Source organism: Limanda limanda, chromosome 20 (genome assembly GCF_963576545.1).
Source record: "Limanda limanda chromosome 20, fLimLim1.1, whole genome shotgun sequence".
NCBI classification, from domain to species: domain Eukaryota; kingdom Metazoa; phylum Chordata; class Actinopteri; order Pleuronectiformes; family Pleuronectidae; genus Limanda; species Limanda limanda.
The window spans coordinates 18,894,437-18,918,111 of record NC_083655.1 but is presented as its reverse complement, the minus strand read 5'-3'; the positions used below and the strand labels follow the sequence as shown (position 1 = coordinate 18,918,111).

General features: G+C 42.0%; 1 protein-coding gene across 5 annotated transcripts in view; it reads right to left on the bottom strand.

The window, feature by feature from the left end:
• LOC133027187 (microtubule-associated protein 4) overlaps positions 1 to 23,675 on the bottom strand; it is a 98,113-nt gene that overhangs the window by 41,090 nt on the left and 33,348 nt on the right. For 3 of the 5 annotated variants that reach the window (XM_061094217.1, XM_061094218.1, XM_061094219.1), the window contains 4 exons: positions 12,514 to 12,627; positions 11,430 to 11,516; positions 10,965 to 11,153; positions 5,916 to 7,394 (listed from right to left, as the gene is read on the bottom strand). In XM_061094217.1, the coding sequence (XP_060950200.1) occupies positions 5,916 to 7,394; positions 10,965 to 11,153; positions 11,430 to 11,516; positions 12,514 to 12,627 (1,869 nt within the window). The remainder of the gene's footprint in view (positions 1 to 5,915; positions 7,395 to 10,964; positions 11,154 to 11,429; positions 11,517 to 12,513; positions 12,628 to 23,675) is intronic. The other 2 variants (XM_061094221.1, XM_061094220.1) reach the window with 2 other exon arrangements.

The window sequence follows — 23,675 nt, the reverse complement described above, 5'->3', positions numbered from 1 at the left end:
CTCTGTTTGTTTATCTCCCTGCTTTTTTGTCCTGTGTGTTTCAGGACAATGCGTTGCCTCAAATCTGTCTGTTCCAGTTGTTCTGTTTTCTTGATATCTCTTGAGTCTGTCTGAAGTCTGTCTGCCTGGGGAGTGGCTTGGCTTCTTCTGTTCTCAAAAACTTTAGTCTAGGGATACATTTAATCATTTTTTTAAGCTAAATCTTCTCTAAGGTCATTGTTCTGGCGGTGAATTGCTTTGCAACACGCGCAACCCTGGGTGAACGATAATGAAACAAGTCCATCGACAAAACTGCGTGAAAAGCCGCAGTTGCAGAACCATGCGCCGGCCTTAACTCTGCTCTACTTAACTGGGAAACAGGTCAACACCTTTTTATAGAAATAAGGTTTTCAAGGACTACAGGAAAGATTAATAAGTGTCTAAAATGGTAAACTGTTCATCTAAACTTTTGATAAAGGGGTGGTCTTATCCCACATTTCAGAAATAATAATAATAATGCATTACAGTTTAATAGAAAAGGAGTAGTGATGTTCCTTTTCTGTGTATAAATAACTGGGGTAATGGGTGAAGTGAATGTCCCTTCTGACAGAGATTCAGCACCATGGACAGAGTCTAAGTTTTCTTCAGGTCCACCAATTATAAGTCATAAGAGCCATTTTAATAATCAAAGAGAATGTCTTCTGATGAAGCGAGAGAGACAAACACAAGCATACATACACTAAGTATAAATATATTGGCTACAATCAAGACAGAAACTGCTGTTGATGTCTTGTATTATAGTATAGCATCGCTTTCATTATTCTGTTAGTGTATTGTGAGTTTTGCTCATAGATCCAAGTCAAACTATGGATGGTTCAGGTTCTTTTCAGACTCTTATAACGTGTAATAAAGACTAGAATGAATTCTTAACACATGTGTATGTGACCATCATTTGTAAAAGTTAAACATCCAAAACTTGTTTGGTGAGGCTTAAGTGACAAAGACATCTGACTTTAGATCACTAAATTGTAATCATTTGAATAAATTACCTCTGGACGTTCCGGAGATATCGCGATAACGGGATTGACACAGATGGACACAGATGACAACCAGTTTGGTTGTCCATCATGAACAAAGCTGATCTATTGTTAAAGTCAGCTAGGTAATGTCACAACATAGCCATGATCTAATTATAATGCCATGATTCAAAATTTTGGAGGCTGGTCAGAGGAGGGGGGCACATGTATGTGTTCTGATGGTTGACCTATGTGTTTGAGCAAAAAGTGGAAAAGGAAACATTTGTGATGGAGAAAGCTAACTGATATTTAAATTGACAGGATATGTGACTGTTTTCTGTGTTGAAATTTGTATTGTGGAAAAAAGTCTGCTTATGTCATTAGAGATATTGTTCTCTACAGTCATGGAATGAAATTGCACGATTTCTCTGTCCTTTAAGCCAAACTGTAACACAAAGAAAAATCTTATTCAAGGTCTGAATAACTTGAACACTGACTTTGTCTATAGATATGGTTTTATCCAGCCGGTATAGGGGTCAGCATCCGGCACCACCCCCTGCCAGCTAACCAGTGAAGTGTATCATCATAGGTGGTTACAGATTATTTCTGGTAATACAAAAACACAAAGCCTTTGTCTTAAGAAACCTAGATTTTGCAAGCATACAGATGTGAAAAACTGTTGTCAACACTAACACAAGCTTACCTCGTTTCCAGAAAATCTTGGAAAAGCAACTCAAATACACGATGCATCATATTTACAGATGCTTACAATGTAGGAGACGAACTGCACTTAACTCACCAAAGTTTCCACTGCCTGAGTTGATATGCCTGTTTTTTTGTCAATATTGACATATATCAAATCTAATGTGCAGCCCACACAGCTGGCATGGGGCAATCTCTGTATGGGGTGAGAATCTGTTCCTGAAGCGTCATCTGAACAAATAACGCAGAGTGACTCACATTCCTCTCCAACAGTGAGCTGTTGGCTGTTACAGTGGCACCAATGAGGCAAAATCTCAACACATCCCTAAAGCCGTCAAAAGGCATTAGCTCATGGTCTCTTGTCCAGGGAAGGGGCCATACTGTACAGATGTCCCTTATGGGCTATCATCTAACAGCCAATGAAAGGAGCCTAAATAACAGCGGATAGCACTGATACGTTCTATACATGCATGCCTGCAGTAGTAGTAGTCCTGAAATAGAGTCACGTTTACGTATGTAGTTTATGTGACCACAGAGATCCATCTATAAAATAAAAATAAAAACATGTTACGCCCCTGTTTTGCGATGTGAGAGACAAGAGAAGAAACCCTAACCCTAAAGTCGTATGTGCATTTATGCACAATTGACAGCTATATAGTATGCAATCTTGGTTGCAGTCCTTTAAGTTTATTACCTACTTAGTGAGAATGGAAAGGAGTGGGGTATAGCATGTGGTGTGGGTGTTATTGTGCTTGAATGTGTGTGTGTATGTGCGTCTGTGTGCGCAACCCACAGTCTGTAAGGGAGCTGCTGTGTCACAACCAAAACTTCTCTTAACCTTTGCACTGATAACTGGAATGGCACATAAGCACAGAGCTGGGTATGTTGTGTGTCCTAAGTAGGGTTGGGTACCGAGGGTATTAATAGCCCAGCCTGTAGGTAGGAGGGTTGACAGCAAAATCCCTTTAAACCCTCTGCAGTTCAGGATGTTTTGACTTTTAGACGTAAACTAATCCAGATTTGAATAGACACAACAACAAATTAGAATTTTACATATTTCCTTTTCACAATGACAGATGTTGATGAAGAGGATCTACCACCACACTGTGGAGGGCTGATATGTATTCACACCCCATTCACCTTTTGCCTTTGTTTTTTCGATAAATTTTGTTTTATTACCATCTGGACCTCAGTATTTTAAACATATGTCTCCCAAAGGTTTATATCATTCTCCATCTCCAGCCACACATCTCCTTTTCATTTTTTACTCTTATTTATATATTTCTTTCACACCCATCCCCTCTTAACAGCATTCTTTCACCTCTGCATATCCCTCAATCTGTCCCACAAGTCTGCCACAGAATCCTCTTTTCTCCCTTCTTATCTCTGTCCTCCTCTTTTACATCCTTAAGTTTCTCTCAAAATAAATGAAAAACATACTATTACTAACTCCAGTTTATTGTGTTTCAGCAGTTTTCCTCCATGCATTTACCTCACTCTTATTTTGTACACCCCTCTCTGTGACCCTCTTAATTCTCTCCTCTTGTTTTTTTCAATGTGCTCCACATGCCTTCTTATCTTTTTTACAAGGCTTAAATATCACTCTGGGTGACAAAGACCCACCCTGGAACTGACAAAGGGTCTCATTACACAAAGGGCAAACAGAGCCAGCTGCGTTCAGCATTCTGTGTTCTTGTTCTCTCTTTAAAAGCAACATACAGCCACACAAGCAAAGATATATGCTCCAAGAAACACACACACGCACACACAATATAGAGCCTTCGTGGAAATCAAATCAGACAGTTAATGGTGCCATGTGTCTTACATGGTGCTGATTCCTATTTTGCTGCAACGTGCACAGAAACGTGCACTGACAGCAAACGCACACGTGCATAAGAGAAACACATCACCAAAACATATCCACATTCACAAAAGACAAAACAAATCTGTGTGTATCAGGGATTAAAACTCAACCCAACCAGCATAAATCAACCTAATCAGATATTTTCCTCCACTCAGAAGTAGCAAGTGGCACAAATATACTAACACTAGCCCCTATGTTCTTGTGGAAGGAAGTAGGGGGCATTGATCAAAGCTGCCTAATAGCCAGGTTCAACACTGCTGTTCCTGTGGTGCACCAAAGGCAGGCTCAGTCCTCATTACAGCCTCCAACGAGAGGCAGAGACAGGAAGTTCTGACAGGAAGGACAAGGAAATGAATCCTCTGGATCTGCGCATCTGCACAAATCACAGCAGTATACACACAAAACACTTCAGGTACTCTGGAAAAAGTCCAAACACACACACACACACCTATGCAGACACACATTGGAAGTAATGACACATGCATGAACAGCGCACAAACTATAATAGTCACATGGATGCCTCACTACACATGAACATATACAGGTGACGTCCACATTCTCACTCATATACATAGGCACACGTGTAAACCTATTTGATTTTTAGTAAACTTTGTTAGTTCCAAGTTGAAAATGAATTCCCTCTACATTAAAACAAGAGCTGGACAGAAAGTTGATTAACGGCTCCATTTTCAACTCTTTGACTTGAATCTTAATTCTAATTTACTTAAATTATCTCAAACTGTTCTATTTAAAACTTCTGAGAGCATCATCACCCCCAGGTCTGCGGAACCTTCTTTACTAAGTTGCACTGCTACAAATCTACTCTCCATTACAAAAAGACTGCCAAACAACAGCTTTCTTTTAGTTCCTAGTACAGTTGAACAGCTTTGTCTGACTTACATCAGTTAAAGCTATACATTTCCTCCTAAAGGACCCTATGATATGTAAATGGTTGCTACCTTGAAAAAGTGTATCTTAAATATGTTCACAAACCACTTTTCAAAAGTTTTGGCTTTGGACAGAAATTCTAGCTCCCTAGCCCAAGACACTACTTTGGCTTAGATTCATTATTATATGAGATGTTATATGAATATTATTCTATTGGTCAGTACATAAAGCTTGTTATCTTATATAAGGTTACGCAACACAACAGAAAAGGGGCAAACTGCTCCACCGCATTTCACAAGCCATAGTCTGATGAATCCAAAAACGAATCATCTTCAAATTGAAGAGACTGTCGACACCAGAAAGAACTTCTCAAGAACCTGCTGCCTTTCCAGAGGGAGCAGATGGCACTCGAGGGCCTATACTGATTGATACTTACTTAACACTTGGAATGGCAAGAAAGCACTTGTTACTTGTGCACAGAGAATGAATGGCTCACAGCAAAGCCCGACAACCCCCATGAACTGTGGTCGCATCTCATTTATGTTCTTGGCGACTGTCACCTTGTTGCTGAAATGTGTCAAGAAGCTCTCAACTGTTTGTGTCTTCCATCTGTCATTGTGCTAGCATACCAATGATGGAACTCAATAATGAGGCATGAACAAAACACAACAAAGCCACAGGAGGATTGAAAGTAGGACTCACCTATGTTGGAGAAGCAGCAAGGCAGCAATCATCACAGAACATGGAAAGTAAAATCAACAAAAACAGCAAATTACTATTTGAAATTGTCAAAGTTAGTCTCAGGAGACACAGCACGATGTTAACTGTTGATGCATACCAACAAAGGTGAGTTAACATGGAAACCAACAAAGCCATCGGAAGTCTTTTCTAGAGGAAGTTGTAAAGAGACAGGCAGCTAGTGAGGAGCCAAGAGTTAATTGGACAGAGAAGAAGACAGAGTGACACCTCACACCCGGGTGCAAAGAGACTACAGCACGACTACAGTGTTAACACAATCACATGGACAGAAGAGAAACAGAGAAGGAGGGTTTTCATGTGGTGAAGAGGCCTAGGGGTGTCGCTAGAGAGAAAGACTCGGTGATTGGTTAGTTGCAGCACACCTGTCAACAGCAACCCTGTTAATCGTGAGAACATCCCAGCAGTGAATCATGGGGAACCGCAGATAAAGGTCAAGCCAATGCACAGCCCCAGTTGGTCATCACTTGAGTCCATGCGAACATTAGTCACTCAAAAACCCACCATATTAGACACGCCAAAACGTCCCAGCCAAGACAAATGTGTCCATGCAAGAAACAATGAAAAAGGGTCTAATTTATCTACCTAATTTCTAATGAATTTCAAATTTCTAAACTACTGAAGCTGGATAGAAGGTCATGCATAATGTATTGTTCTGTTAGTTACTCTATATTTAACCTCTACGTTGTCCTGGGTTGACTGCAACCAACCTTCAATGGTGGGGGCAGGTGGAGGGACCGCAGCTGGCTCCTCCAAGGGGTCAGCAAAGCTGGGAAAGAAGGGCTTAGCTGCAGGGTTAAGACCAGATCCTGGAATATCCAGAGGGCTGACCGATGGAGGGGAAGAGGGGCTCAGGACAGGGGACGCCTGCAGAGGGAGCTTCTTTGCTCCTGGCGAGGTGGGACTCTTCACTGAGGATGAGGACGATGAAGAACGAGACTTCTTGGATTGTTTCTGGGACGATGTTTCATTTTTGTGCTCTTTCTGTTGGAATTCCTGTGCTGTGGTTTTGGGGGAGCGGAGAGGTGCTGGGCTTGGGGTGTTAAAGGACAAGCCTAAGGGCAGAGGAGGACATGAAGGGCCGATGTCACTGAAGTCAAAAATCTCGCTGTTGCTGCTAACCTGCGAGTCGTTCAGGAGCCACGACGCATCTGACGGTGAAAGAGGTGGAGCTGAGGCTAACACCTCACCCTTGGGTGAAACACCAGGACTTGACTGAGAGGCAGGGCTGAAGGCCGAGGTGTCTTCCTCAGGCATGACATGCATACATGACTCTTGGAGGGAACTGGTATTGCCAAACATCCCGCTGTCAACTAAGTCACCAGACACTTCATCGTCTCGAGAGAAAGATGGAGAAAAGGCCTGGCTGTTGTTGCCCAAACTGGCATTCTCGGATTCCATCACGAGATCAACTTCATCACCAAGGTGAGTTGTCATTGGAGACAAACCAAGTGTTGCATTGTTGGCAGTTGAGGGCATGGTGAACGGAGCTGCTGTAGCTTTCAGCTCGCTGTTCAGAGCCAGTGGACCAATAGGAGCACCTGTTGGGGAGAACAGGTCTTCGGACAGGGGGGCAGGAACCAGATCTTCATCTGGGTAGACCTCCTTTTTCCAGGGACTATGGCTGGTGTCCACTTCTGTGAATGAGGCCTCCAGGTTTTCCGGAGCTGAACTCCCTAAATCCATCATCACCTCCTCTGTCATCTGAGAAGTGGCTGCAGACGAAGGAACAAATGGTTCTGCCATCACTCCCCACTCCTCTGGAAGCTTCTTCCTGCTCTTCCCCTTCTTCCCTCGGCCTCCACTCTTCCCAAGTTGCTCCTCCCAGCCTCCCTCTCCTCTATCCCGCCTTGGGCCAATTCTCTGGAAGAACTCCTCTGTCGGGGGAGTGTTTTCTCCCAGTGCTTGCATCTCAGGGTGACCCCTGCTCTCCAGGTTCTCGTAAGATCCTTCATCTTTCTGTCGCCTTTTCTTCTTCTTTTTCTGTTTTCGGTCCAACCCCTCTGTATCCCTTTCATCACCCCCAGCATAGGCGGTGCTCTCTCGGCTAGGCCAAATGTCAGGTGGGTCATCAGGGCTGGCTGCAAGCTGGCTTGCATGGCGACTGATCATCGAATTTACGCTGGGAGAGAAAGGGAGGTCTGAAGACAGGCAGCCAGCCTGGTCAACCCAGCTGTCGGCTAAGGCACCTTGTTGTGGGTGAAGAGGGGAGAGTTTAAAGTTGGGGGTGGGTTGATATGTGCATATGAATTGGTTCCCTTAGTCTAGATCAAACAGAAAGTAACTGCAACAAAAGTAACTAACATCTGTCTTAAATAACGTACACAGTGTCTATCATGTACACATAGCGTGGACACAGAGACAAAAGAAAATAATACAGCTTCATGAAAGAAAGGAGGTCAATTAGGCAACAATGCTGGAACTAAAACAGTGTTTTTGGTTTAAAGACATTGTATCATAAAGACTAGGTCTGACGGCCAATGATGGCAAATAGCAGATGTCAGGTTGAATTTATTCTAGATTGAAGAAGGTAATAAATGGGGGAAGAGGTAGATGCGAGGAAACAATTGAAGGAAAAATATCCCTCGGAAACAAAGTTGGTTTTATACTTTGGCCCAGTTTGGCTACACAAACACAAACATACACCCACACATATATATATACACAGCTAAAGTGGAGCATCTGTCAAACCCCTTACAGTACTGTGGCTCTCAAGGGGGTCACATTTCATTTTAACGAATCCGTGACAGAACAATGCTCATTTAACGTTTACGTCCTGGAGGCAGAAAACCCCCAATGAGAGAGAGAATACCTTAAATGATCTGTTGCAATATCATTAGGTATGGGGGAGCGGCATATATCAGCCATTCTGCTACTTGTGCATGTTGTGCTGTCACTGTTTATCGTCCACCATGGAAATGCAGATACTGTTTGCACTCAAGTACAGTACCCTGCAAAAGTATTAAATCATTATTTTGGGTCCATCCCTTTTTATTTTTTCTCTTCAGCAGGCCCTCCCTTGCATCCAATCAGAAATGCTGCATGTGATAGAGGTATTAAACAACTACAAAATTATAGAGGTATTCTGTTTCAGCACGGTGGTTTTATCCAATCTGCTGATCAGCTGCTGGCGATGAGAATAACTCTAAAAGTTAATAACAATGTAAGTGCACATGGATGTTAACAGAGCAGGATTTAAAGTATGGACAAGCTCTGCAGTCAATTTGGCAGGCTGGGAATGTGCATTAGATATTTCTTAGACCTAACATGAAATCTATTTATATGTTATCTCCAAATGGCACCTGTGAGTGGAAAGCTAAACCAGTAACTGAGGGTAGGTCTAATTAATAGTCTATATAAGTAATTAATTGTTACAATTATCGCACTTTAATGGAGATGAATGTAATATTATCTTAATTATTCAGCACAGGATATTTTCATCCTGTCGTCTTAAATGATTCCAGTATGACCAAGTATTCAGGGGATCTGGTTTGCAGTTAGGCTCTTTGTGCTACTATAACTGGTAGTGGAAGATATTCAGATTCTGAATATGCTAAAAATATGCAACATACTGTAAATATGTTCAATAGATTGTCATGCAGAATCATAACCGTGGTTTTCATAGATCTGCACTCCGCATCATGTGATATGGAAATCAGGGTTGGTGGTTGCTGCATTGTTGAGTCACCATGTGTTGCCTCGTAGTTTACTCACATATGCATAAAGTGACCTCACAAAACTGCACACGCACACACACACAAATCAGTTCAAAAGGTGTCGTCTCTTTTTCCTTTTTGCCTTCACCGCTTGTTCCAAATGAATTAAAGAAGTTTGTGAATGAATCACCTCTGTCTGCTGCAGAGCAGGTTGAGCTGTGACTCAGTTAGATGCAGTTAAACTGATGCACTGCTCAGTTGTTATAATTCAAACCTTGCAGTTGTTTGTTGGGTCTATGGAAAATCAAATATAACTCCTGTTCGAACGGCAAAAGAGTGCTATGATCAATCCAATTCTCTTTATTGCACAATTTTAAAGTCAATGTTTTTCATAAAATGAATTTGTAATTGTTTTGGTCTAGCATGTTGGCTATTTTGGAGGTGTCTTAAGCAAACACAAAATTCAAACCCAGCTTCCTGACTTTTCTAAATAAATACTCTGATATTCACCTTGATTCAAAGTATTGCAGCACCAAGAATGAAGATTGTGCTTCTACTTTGTGAGATATGGTAAAATAAAAATAATCAAACTGTCAAAATGATCTGGAAGGAGAGATTTTATTGCTGGTGGGCCATTCGGCCAACAGTTGCCGACCACTGCTGTAGTTTATCCAAGGATGGAGAAGAAGAAAATGCTCAACTCGCCTGCTAGTGTGCTGCCCCACTCCCACTGATTCCCGTGTCCAAATTGCACCAGGTTTGACACTGATCTTCCTCGAGCCATTAAGAATACACATGCCAAGCCGATAAGATGAACGATTCTAGAGATATGCTTTTCACATACAGACATGACAGACAGATATTTGTGGAATTATTTGGTATATTCTCTGTGGCTATGATCTATTTTACCTGAATGATGAGCCTGTTCAGCACTTTTGTAAACACCACTCAGCGTGATGAGTTATTATTATTATACCATACAGTGAACCTACACTGGCACATCTACTTTCAATATGCAATATTCTACACACTAAGAAAAATTAGGTTTGTCCTTTAATTTGTCACTATGCTGCATATTTTTGGACTGAGCTCATGGTTATGTGGTTTGGAGCAAAGTCTAACATCCTAGTGTTCACCAGACGAAGATGCAACACCGCTGGTATTTTTACCCTGCTTCTTAATACTCAGGCACAGAGGCTTCTTCCCCCCGCTGTGGAGCAGGGAACCATGGGGGCTGAGCTGCTGTGATGCTTTGTGCCTGGTTCCACTGGCCCCACAGGATGTTAGTGTGGCTCTACTGGGTGCCACAAGCCACAGCATGGTGACAGTCACGCCAACTAGGCTCAGACATGCATTGAACTATAGAGACGCCCTATGGGGGCGAAGGGAAGCCACTGGTGGGTGAGATGCTGGTGAGTGAACATTGAGAGACACGGACAGCCTCTCAATGTCACTTGCTCACGCACACGCGCACACCCTCAACTCATGTATACCGTATATATCTTGAAGCTATTACATGACGGCACACCCCCTATATATGTCAGCATCAGATGTGCATTGACCTTGAGCTGAATCCCCATTGGAGATGGAGTGGGTGCGTAAGGAAGAAGCTATAGAACAGCAAAGACAGACAGCTGATCTGAGTACTGCACCCCTCTGTGGAATGAATCAGGCAGTGCAGCAACACTCATGTACCTATACAATCATGTAGATTGTACAATATATAGAAAAACATTTCTTAAATGCCACTGATGTTAGAATGCAGCAGATGGAAAAATAATGAAAGAACATCATGATTCAAAGATTCTATAGTTGAAGTACCACTGCGAACAATGCTATGAAATTAGGTCATTATAATCGTGATGCCTACTAGTTATTATATATGAATATAAAATATTATATTTCTGTGTATTTGATGTGTCAAGTTATTGCTCATACTTAAACATTATATTCTAGATAATTTATATATTTCTGTTCAAGCTTTAAAAGATTAGGTAAAATCTCAAATAAATGAAGCAGAGTATTGCTGAAGAAGACCAGTTTGCTTTGAACGAGATACACATGTCTGTCTGTGGCATGTGAGCTAATCTGCACGTGTCCTACCTGCTGTCAGGTCTGCTGGGCTGCGAGGAACCTGGGGTTCAGGCAGCATGGGGCCGTGCTCTTTAGGGGCCTCTAACCCTGCTGGGGGTGTGGCGTGCTGGGGCTCTGCTATACTTGGGGGCCTGTCTGCTTGGAGAGTTGCAGCTCCTACCTCCACCTTGACCCCATTCCCTCCGGGTTGGGAGAAACCTAAGGAACAGACGCAGATCAACAGGTATACAGGGTCAGTGTTACATATTCACTGACCTTTGCAGTAATGTTACTGTTGTCAAAGGTACATCAAGAATAATGCAATATGTGCAGCCCACTCATATAGTGTAATCCTACTGAGGGGAAGCAAGTGTGTGTACTTCTTAAGGCCATGTCAATAATTTAGTTTCAGTCATCAAAATTGAGCTAAGGAAGCCAAATACACATTTTCTCTGCATTTGAAAAATATATTACCATTGCCAAATAAAGCTATACCTGAGAAAGCTCCCATCAGGCCAGTATCCATTATTTGGGCAGGGCTGCTCTGAGAGTCCAGATGATCTATATAACCTGCCATGGAGGCTGACAGGAGGGAGGCCGAGAACAGTGGGTGGGAGGCATGGGGAAAGGAGAAGGAAAAAAGAGTGGAACATAAGAAAGAGAGAAAAAGTTGTCCGAAAATGGTAGGTGGGGGATGGAGAGATGGATGAAGTCATAAATAGAGGACAAGAAGAGAAGGAATAGATGAGGTGGTGGGCAGAAAGGCAATTAATCATTTAGATTTATCAAGAATTTAAGTTAACAAAATAGAAGGGTAAAAAGGCAATAAAGAATTGAAATTAAAGCAAAATGTTTAATATTGTTGACAATCCATGTTTGATATTATTCTCAGCACAGTACTGCACTAAGAGCTTTGGTCTCCAAAATAACTGTACATCATTATTACTGTATTTGTATACCTTGGGTCTCTATGTTTATATGTTTCTTTTTTATCTTTGTTTAGTTGTAAATTGTTGTTTGTTGGTTGTAAAGCTACAGACAACCAGCGACAAATGTATTAAAATAATACAGTTACTAGCCGACTTTAAAGTTGATTCTGCACTAGGGGTGCTGTCCGCTGACAAACACAACTTCACCTTCTGCACGTACAACATGATGCTGCCGGAATATTGTTAGTCGCTTTAGATAAAAACTTCAGCTAAATGAAATGTAATGTAATATAAAGTCATTCAGTAAAATCTTATGTTGAAGGAAATTGCGATTAGAGATTATTTATCTAGTCTGACTTTACTTGAGATTGGCTGATTTTATTTCACTTTATATAACAATCATTGCCACTAGCAGAAGAAAACGTGCAGCTGTCTCCAAACTGAAGTCCATAATCAACCAATTGCTTTGGCAAGAAATTTGATGTTCTTCCTTGTTGATATAAAAATGGTGTTTTAAGATGCCAAAGCACCATAAGTGACATCAAACGTTATGCATTCATGGAATCAGTCATATAACTGCTCGTAGGGATATTTATTACATTTCCTTTTGTACAAGTGCTGCTTTGGACTTTGGTGCTTGACCTTCGTACCTGATAAGAAATCTGTGGCCACGGCCTGCTTCTGGTCAAGTGGGAGTGGCCGCACTTCTCCTTGAGGCTCTGGGCGTGACGCTGTTATCTGTCCCCCTGAGGTCAGCTTACAACCTGCAGTGACAAGAAGGATCATCCAACATGAGTTCCCCCTCCTCACTGGTGACGTGTTACTGTACAACCATAATTAATGGCACGAGGCTAATAAATATCACACTCCTCTGAACACAAATATGCAGAAATAACTCCAAGGCATTTACAAAACAAACAATCATACAGAGTGGACTCACAATACATGCACAAAATGCCCACATGGACCTGCACAAACACACGCTCCCGCTCTCTCTCACCTGCCAAATTTCTTCCAAAGAGCAGATATCCGAGTCCCATGCAACTCAACATTCAGTGTGGTTTGCTATGTGCTGCTCTGTGCCTCTGTCTCTGTCTGTCTCCACTGCAGCCTCTACTAACACTGTGAACCCCCAGTCATACACGCACTCACAGACAATCCCAACAGAAAGACACACATACACATACACACACACACACACACACAGGAATGCAACCACAGTCGGGGAGTCTGGGTTTTGGTGTGACGTCTCACTCTCTGTCTGGTTCAGGTCCCGGGCCCCGCCAGTTAGCGCCTCCCCCCTTGCAGCCCACTCCCTCCCTCACTACTCCTGTAGTCACCTTTCAACTCTTGTGCCAGCCTCCAACCAGAGACCCCTGACTGAGGCTGGACTCCCCGACTGCTTGATTTAATGTGGCTGGAAAAGCGGGGGAGAATAAAGATAAGGAGGGAAAGACGGGAGAGGGTCAGGGAGGAAGATGCATGGACAATTAAGAGTAGCAGTTACAGGATAGCAAAGAACAAGAGACAAGAGGGAAAAGAGGATTACAAAATGGGGGAAGTAAGGAGGAAAAAAGGGAGGGATGAATGAAGGACAGAAAAGACACAGGAAGAAAGTGAGGCAGAGGAGAGGAGGAAAAGAAGGAGGGAGGCACCAGTGGCAAACCTCTTCCAGCAGCATTCACAGAGGGTGACAGTGAGGCGAGCAGACAGGACACTACCCAAAGTCACAAACGCTTCCATATATCAGACACACACAGAGGCCATGGAGGGGTGACTGTGTCTGTCTCGACGGCACACACAAAAAAAACACTCTGTCGGCAGGGTCACCGATGGATTCAAAAACCATAATGCAGCAGAGCTCCTCCTCACAGTTTCTGTCTGTCTGCCTGTCTCTCTCTCTCTCCCTCTGCTTTGTGAACAAACATTTGGGGACATAAACAGGAGATGTGTTGTGTGGCCAAGACAAACACACCTACATGCACCCAGCGTCTCCACGCTCTTCTGAGTTAAGTCAGTGAAGTGGAAGCTTTGCGGGAAACCAACTTTCCTGCTGAGCTCTCTCGCTATCCAAGGTGCTGAAATCAACCTGAGCAGCTTTGAAAAGGGCAGTCAGGGGAACTGGTATGAAAACCTTAAATTATGTATTTGTGTTCACATTTTCAGCCCTTACTAAACCATGTGGTTTCACCAGGGTAGTCTTAATTCAAAACTGTGACCACAGGGTGTTTTATATCAGGGGAGGGAGGTTACATAAGTGCTTTTCCTCAAAGCTGGTAGCTGTCTGGTAGGTCCCAATCACTCAAAGAAAACATCTCTCGGGCAAACTCAGAAGTTATATTAGGAACTCCGCGGACTCAATTGACTAGAGAGTAGTTGCCTAATAATGTGGTTGTTAAAGGGGAATAATGGTATCTTATTACCTGGGTCCTACGTTTGTAAATGTGGGCGTGTAAATGAATGGCACTTACTAAAGGTTTTGGACTTTCAACCATCACCATCCACCTCCATCATCCTGCAAGCCCCCAAGTGTGGGGTGGATTGAGACTGACTCTCACGTCTTCGAGAGTTATTACAGGAAGATGGAGGAGAGAAGGTTGAGGAGGGGAGTTTGGATTTTACCTGGCTATGATGGCTGTCCCTATTTGTTACAGCTCCTACAAACTAAGGAGTTAATAAAGAGAGAGAGAGAGAGTGCAGCAACAAGAAGAGGATGAATGAACTGCTGCACAGTTAATAGTGAGACTTCTTGTTGAGGAAGACATGTGTAATTTTGCCAAAATTATATTGTGGACTGTTGCAGGAGGTGAGTCAGTGCTCAACAGGAGGCTCAGTGAAGTGTCATCAGTGGCATTACGGTCTTGACCTTAAACAACATGCCTTTCAGATAATAATGTACAAGGTATCTACAGAATCACTGAACTTTGGCAGCAACATTTTTACATGAGCGCATTACTACATTACAGTACATTACATTACTAACTGTAACAATGTTCAGTGTGCGGTTGCACCCTTATGTACAGCAGCAACAAGACTTGCATGTAACATGGTCATTGCAAAGTGCTTGAGATTGATTATGATCGATTGCCTGACCCATGTCTCCCGTACAATGGCTCTTTACTAGCATCAATGTGTTCCCCTCTTATATGCATGCTTACACCTCTCAACACATAGTGTGGTTTTAAATGGCAAAATCACTGTTCTCTGCAGTAAAGATATGTAAATCGCTACAGTTTATGGGGCATAGTGTTGCACCGTGCACAATTACTGACTTCCCTTAAGCATATAACAAACAATGTGAAATGTGTAACTTTAGTTTTTTCTGTCAAGCAGTAAAAAAAGGTGAAATTAGGTTGCTGAACTTTCAAGCTCCTGCTGTTTACTTGAATCATTCACTGCGAAATTTAATGCATTAACTCACAATGCGTTGTTGATTATGATGTATGGAAATGCAAAAATACAAACATGATGTGAGACAAACAGCAACTGATTGCAATGAGTGAATGATACAATGAAATCAAGTCAGGATGTATGAACAATGCTGATGAGAGATTGGTGCGGGTTAAAACTTGTTGAGCTGTAACACCAAGGATCTGATGAATAGGACAAATACAATACTTCTTCTCAGAGTTAAAACTTGGGTCCTGTGTTTAGTCTTAAATTTCCAAATTACGTAAGAACTGCTGCTGCGGGGGGGTTGCTGACCTCAGTGTGAGGACGAAGTACTGCAAGACAGACTGGCTGGAGAAAACTATGAGTCTGACGGATAGACTTTATCATCTCAGAGGCATCTGGGCATACACACACATGCGCAAACGCACAAGCAAACGCACACACACACACACACACACACACACACACACACACACACACACACACACACACACACACACACACACACACACACACACACACACACACACACACACACACACACACACACACACACACACACACACACACACACACACACACACACACAGATACTCTGCTGGAGCTGCACTAATTTGGAAAAGCTACTGTAATGCACATGCACCAGCACACATGCACATAGAAATAAATACACGCTCAAAGTACAAGCTCATACTCAGACAGGAACACACACACATACGAAATGATGTCAGTCAGACATCAGCAAAGTCAGACACCACGCTTAGTGGACAGTTGGCTGACCTGACAGAATAAAATGGACAAATATAGCCTAGAATGAACACACACGCATACAAACACAGTCTTCAGATGCCAAATCCCCCTCATGCATGGACATGTTAAGGAAGTGGCACTGGAGCACTGTGAGGGTTGTTCTGAGGACAGCAGCAGCAGCTGAACTATGACTCAGGCTTTACAGTACCTACACTTTCTATTCCTGTGATAATTTCACCATCTGATTGTCTGGGAATAAAATCGTCACTTCTTGCTCACCATGTTATTGTATTTTTGAAGGTATTATGACACAGGGACCCAAGGCACACAAATCCGGTGCTAGCTAGAGACTTGTGTGTTTTGGTCTCTATGTGCTCTACATTTTTTTATTGCATTGCTTACAATTGAGAAAATAGCAAAGTTTTCAACAAACCTTTTTGACCTGGCAATCCCATATACCATCAATCACCGAACTCTGTGTATAAGTTGCAATGCTCTCTTTTGAGTTTAATAAATCCATCTATCCACACCAGTTATCACACACATGCGTTTATTATTCGGCCTCAGCTGAGGTTAAAGGTGTCCTGGAATTTTGCTGCACGCTAACAGATGCAACAAATATCAAGAACAGGAATGTTCTGAATATGTCAATTGTACACATCTACAGAGCTGAGAGGTGTCAGGCAACATTAATTAGAGTACCCACCAGGACATTTATTGGTATGGAGAAGCTTTTAATCAACTGTCGGATATTGCTTAATAAATAGAAAGATATTTGAGAATATCTATTAGCAGTTGTATTGTGATATATTGCATTAGTGGTTTTAGTCTGACTCCGCAGCATTAATGCAACTGAATGTGTAGCTACGCAATGCAACCACTTGTTGCATTTTTGTGTCAAGCACAGTTGGTGCACTTGGGTTGCAGCCACTCTGCATGGACTTAAATTTGAAGCTGCACGTTGTCAACATGGGACCTGTGTAGACCCTTTGTTTAAGGTGACAAAATGTATGCAGACCCTTACACGTGGACCCAGGACCAGGAATTGGTCTTAACACAGCAGGATCAAAGGAGTGACTGTGATCTTCCACTGTTCAGTCAGCTGGAGGGACCCAGTGCCAGGACAGGGTCAGGACAATGGGCTTGTGAAAACAAGACACACACACAGACGCACAAATATATGCACACACAAATCTAATCCCAAATAAAGGGGATGAAGGGTTAATACTACTAATGTAGTATTTGCAAGGAGCTTAATCCCACCCTCAGTCCACTCTTTTGTAAATCCCTCTGCTTTGATCTCGCTAATATCTGTGTCTGACTACAACATGTTTTACCACAACCAGTAAAAACACAATAAACGATGGTGTATGTATTGACTGGTTTGAGCAAGACAAGAACCGTAGCTTGTAAATGTTCATGTTCATGTTAAGGCTTTATTTACTCACCATTTCCTCAGTTGGAAACTATAGTTTGGTAACTGCATCAAAGTCATAGCACAACTTTCAAAGCCACGGTGAGTAACCAATACATCTATCTTTTAAACTTTACAACTTTGCCTCCATTGGTCTCCTGAGGCATAGGTATTGGTACTGTATAGGTGTACTGTTCTCAAATTAAGTTTCCGTTGATGATATGCAAACAAATTGATACATAAAATAAAACCCATGTTCTTGCTACTTTTTCTATAGAAATAAAATTATGTATTTCTGGATTGATCCTGGCACCGGTCTGGCATAGTACAGGAGAACTTTAACCCTTGTGGCTAACATCTTGTGGGATAGTCTCTGTCCTGATAAACCAAACGCTACTATAGTACCAGGAACAAAAACAACATTAGTAGTTCAGTGGCATACAAGGTTTACCAATTTAAACATGGCAGAAGCCTATATCGATGTCCCACTTATCCTTGAACCTCCTTTGCAAGTGAAAATATTTATTGGCTCTTACATCAATCAGGCACCCTCTGGATAAAAGGCCACGGCCTACGGAGAATGTTTGTCAGGCAGCTTGTACATTAACATTATAAATGGCTATACTCCATAACAAAATTCAAGAACAAGAGGTAGAGATGCACTTTGTGGCAGCCTCACCATCAATATGTCATCCTACAATTTCCTAACCAAAACTAATCTGGGATGACCCAGCAGGACAGGATTGGACAGGCTGAGGTCCTGCAGCTGTCCTCCAGCTGACTCTAGCCTCTCCCGGCTCCTCTGCCTCAGCCCCAGCTCCTCAGGCTAGGAAAGATACTAAGAACCGGAAGGGTCAGGGTCACCGCAGGACCACAGGCACAAAGTGATGGTTCACCAAGAGGACAGAGTGCTATTCTCTGGTGAGGACAAACATTCAGAGTGTCCAGTTGATGCAGCCATGACACAGCATTAATCATAGACCTTGGACCAGATTTAATTGGTCAGTAGTTCTTTCTGTCCACCTTTACCCACAGATAAATCATGATGTGCAAGGTTATATATATATTTTTTTTTGAGACCAGGTTTATTGATTTGTAGAGCTATGGGAAATATATTAACATATCTTCTGTACCATCATCCAGGGGTCCTACTCCTCATTTCTTCCAGGAATATAAATAGGAGAAATACGAAATGGAATTAATTTATTAGCAGAGAAAGAGAAAGAAGAAGTATGATGAGGAGAGACGGAAGATTGCACATCTGGAGAAGGGATCAGAAGAGTAAAAAGGACTCTGACAGTGCCTCTGTGGTTAATGATGCTGTATAATGCCGAATCACAGTGTGAAGATTTCCCCCTTCTGTTACTCTGACATACTTTCCCCACCTATAGCGACTGGATATTCAACCACAGCGACATACTGGATTCCTTCCTCCATTGGTTCTGTGGGGATGTGACCGGTTACTATAGAATACGAAAGCTTGGCCTAGTTTAATTTAATCCAGCCAGTAACTCGCCAAGGTTTAACTACGAGCTTCTCCTGCAGCATACAGGGAACATGGCCTTAATGCACACAGACACCACCAACATCAACAAAACTATAGTATATCCTGGATTCTCTGTTGGTATTTACCTCAAGTGTAAAGTATATGAATGTGATGTGGACAATGCACAAGGCAAAATTCAACAGATGTTCAGTATTAGCCAGGTTTAAACACTTGCATGGTTTGCCCTCATGATTTGTTCAGTTTTAAAAATATCTGGTGTTTAGCCTAGTGATGGTTACATTTCAAACATCTATCTATCTATCTATCTATCTAAAAATTTCAGAAATCTATGTCTGTCTGTATGTGGCTCATCTTATTGGCTTCACACCTTGGTTTGCCAAGAGCCAAATAAAAAACAGGCGACCAGCGCTCTGTAGCAGTGGTGACTAGGGCTCAACATATCTCAACGAAAGTGCTTTGTAGTCGTGGTCAAAAACAAACTGTTCACGGCAAAGAAAAACGAATTCTACAGTTCGGGCCTCTACGTACTGAAATGACGTATACCAAATTTGAAATTAACAGCCTACAGAGCCAGAGCCATTTCCAAATATGTATGTTTCAAAAGGGCAGTTATATAAATTCAAGATTTTAATCATAAGTATAGCCACAAACAAGTAGTCCGGCCCTGCATGCATTTTAGTAATGTGAGTCCCTCCCTGTGAACCCACTGACCCTCCCCATGTTTATAAAGTGAGATGGCATCCAGTACCTTTGTGCTACATCTTAAAGGGCCCCCGGCAAGAACAGAGAAGTCAATGCTGTTGACTGTATTGTTGATTAGTCAAGTCTCTGAAGTCACAGCATTCATCCATCCACTTTTTGAGCCCTTTAGTTCATTAATTCTCTTGAGACATGGGTCTGTATACGGTTTATCTATTAACAGCATCTATTACGATCACAGCAAAACAAACAATACAAAAGCAGCATCCTGGGATAGGCTCTATCCATTTGGGAAGTAGGCCTACAGCAAATGGGAAGATGCATTAATGGTTTGTTTTATTGTCTGAATATCTTGGATTTCATGAAAGGCACTTTCACATATAAATGAGATGAGCCAACGCGTAAATTAAAATATTAAAGTAAAAATGGGTTTCTAAATGAAACGGTGCCAGGTTTGTGTGCTGGGATTAGAGAGGCTAATGCAACGCTGGTATTAATTCAGTGTGCGAGAGGGTGATGTGGATTGACAGGCGGTTGAGAAGCAAGGTGCATTGGATGAGACATCTCTCTCTCTCATTTTGTGTGTGTGTGTGTGCGTGTGTCTGTGTCTGTGTGACCAAAGGTTTTCAAAACAAGGCTGCCTCTCCTTCTGAATCCAATCGTCAAATGCTATTGTATATTTCACACGTCAATGCCCTCACCTGAAAACAAGCCTGTGTTTGTCTGTGTGTTTAGAGGAAAATAACACGGAGGCAATCCATCTGCCGCTATTTTAATCCCATCTAACTTTCTCTTGACCTTCTTCGTGTCAGTGTTTGTTAGTTTTTATTGGCAGGATTAAGGACTACCAAGAAGGATTTTGCCTGAATTCGCGATCCAGCTGTCACGCTTTCTCCTTGCAGTCATCGATGTGTTGAGTCTAGCAGTGGGACTGCGTTTAACTCCCAACTGCAGGGATTGTGCAGTCAGAACCCGTCAAATCAACAGATGAAGTGAACAAGTACTCGAAGAGGAGGCAAATCACTAGTTGCATGCGGTGCTGGATGTTCCCTATTCAGAGCCTTTCACGTTTGAAGCTGAAAGGAAAGTGTGAGGCCTCACACACACACACGCTATATTCTGACATGAGAATAGAGAGGGAGAAATCTGTTCACACAAAAACATACACACACATATGTGGGGATAGACACCAATACATTAGAATCGAGAGTCAAACACACACACCTTCACATGTTAGGAACACAGATGAAAGGCTTTCCTTCTACGGAGGAGGCATCAGTGAGGGGGGAATTATGTTTTCTCCCGGCTCAGGGATTAAAGCTGCATCATGAATATTTAAAGGAGATTAAGCCCGTATTTCTGACACATCACTTCTTCAACTAAAAGAGGCTGACAGCATGAGTTTATCAAATTACACAGTGATGGGGATGTGCTGCTGAAAGTAACTTGAGTTATGGTGTTCCAGTTACTTAAAAAGAAGGTAACAACTTCTCCTTTTTCTTCAAAAGATGAGGCTACGACAATGAGTTCTTACATATATAAAGTATTTTGAATCAACTCTGTATGAGTTTTAGTTGCAAGTAAGTTAGTGAAATAAGTTAAAAACTTTTGACAGTCATTAAACCTGACCAAAAGAAAACTTTCTTCAACTACAGACTCTCAAGGCAGGATTATTGCTTCGCAAGACTGTAATGCTCATTGTTAGGGTTAGGGGTCACACACACACGCACGCACGCACGCACGCACGCACGCACGCACGCACGCACGCACGCACGCACGCACGCACACACACACACAAAAATGCCATGATGGTATGGTTGCATGGGTGTCAACATCTTTCCCTATTTGAGCCATATGTGATGTATTGCATTTATGCAGTGGATCATAAATAAATGAGACACCCTGGAACCATGACAGGAGCTCAAGGTCCTCAGATGATGCATGTCTTCACAGTGTGGGCAGATGCACATCATGTACTGTACTAATGTAGAGGGTTGGCTATATGCTTTATATACACAACTCCTCACATCTCTATCCCCTTCAGTCTGTTAAATACTGTTATCTTATTTTATTTTATTTGAAAATTCCTTCCCACCATTCAAGGGGTAGGTAAGACAGCAGCTGTTAAGTGTGAAGTTCTCTTGGGGTCGGGTAGTTCATACTTGGGTGTGTGTGTGTGTGTGGGGGTTTATTTGTGATGTACATTCGGAAAGGAAGGGGATGATCCCTCCACTGAATAGCACATCTGCCTCCACAGAGAGTTCAATCCATCTCCTCCTCTTTACCTCCCTGCTTCACCCACGCCACAACTCCCAGTCTAAGTAGGACAGGCTGCCCCATATAGACTGTTGCGTGCAAACACACACATGCTGACAGAGAGCATTGCACAGGTCACAGTGATCTCTGGAGGTTACAGTATAGTGGATGGTAAACCATGAGCAAAACCGCATCTCATCTCCGAGCTACCCTGCTGGTAGTTAACTAAACAAGGTCATTATATGATAGAGTATGCTCGAATGGAGACAAAACTAACCATTAGTTAAATGACTGATAATAATATTCATGTTTCATCAAGCATTAAGTCTTTAAAATGTCTAAAGCAAAATATCCATCACAATTTGGCAGAACAGAGTGAGTTGAGTCTTCTGAGTGTTTTTGTCCAAACCCCAGCTGATGAAGATCAAGTGATTTGATCGAGAGAGGCACTTAATGGCTTTGGGGTGAGATCGATTGCCTCAAGCCAAATTTATTTACATTCTAGAATTACGGTCCCGCACACTTCCAACTGCTATTTACTTCATCCTGTGGATGAACATTACACTACTTCCCATGAAGTATTTTTGCACTGTTCTGGTTTGCAGTACTCTCATCCTATCCACCGTGTGCCTTATGACTGGATACTATTTGTATACTGAGTTGTACTGTGTACTATGTTTTAAGTTCTTATTATGCGTACTTATATGATCTGTCTACTTATATGTTTACACCAGGAATCACAAAAAAACAGCATTTCAATCCCGTCTTTGTCCTGTAGATATGGCAGAATTAACAATAAAGTTGACTTCGAATTGACTATTGAGGTTTAGTGATTTTGTTAAAATCCTGCATGCCCATTCTAAACCTGTCAGTTTGGAATGGACTATAGTTTGTTCTGTGTTGATGCTCCGGAGCTCATAAGTATTCCTTGTCTTTAATGATCACTTCTCGAACAGGCCTTTAATATGCTGTTTCTGTTTTGTTGTATTCGTTATACATACAGTCTTTGGTGCATGGTGACAATAGAAAACCTCAGGTCATCCTACCTGGTTTATCCAAAGTTAGTATTTCATGGTCAGTGTTTTGTATCAAATTAAACTGATGACTGGTTCAGGAGATGTGTCCATCACAGATGTTTGTGGAATTATAAGGTAGATGTACTTCTGCTAAATAAATAAACTTAAATAATCTATTTTACACACATAAAGTAAAGGAGGAAATAACGCCATGTTGTCATACACATTTCCACAGATTTTTCAAAGAATTGGGGAAACAAAATGCAAATTAATTTGTGTTTACACCCACCACTGTATTTTAGAAGCTCGGAGCATTATGATAATAACTTGGTGGCACTAATTCTCCAGTTGGATAATATTAAACCACAAAAGAGGATACAGATAAGTTGACATACTGAGGAGGATGTTTCAAGAGAGCTAGGATTTCATGTCTGTGAAGATTCTCAGTTATCCTGATCATGGTATATCCAAATGCTAAAAAAAACGTCAACTGGACTTGGTTGAGTTGAGGATTCCTATGTCACAATAATGAGGGAGAATGAAAATTGAGAAGCAAATATGACATCAAGTCATTTTTGTTGACTGGTGATAGGGGCCTCAAACCGGTAAACACTCATACTTGATGATAGGTCGGTAGACTTGTGCAAGTTTTATGTAATACAGCTGAGTATGGTCCACTGTAATCAAGTGACAACTATTGAAATAGCAGATGAGCTCTTGCCATGATATTTCTCTCTACTCTGTGCTTTATGAGCTCTTTAATGTTTAAATCCTGCG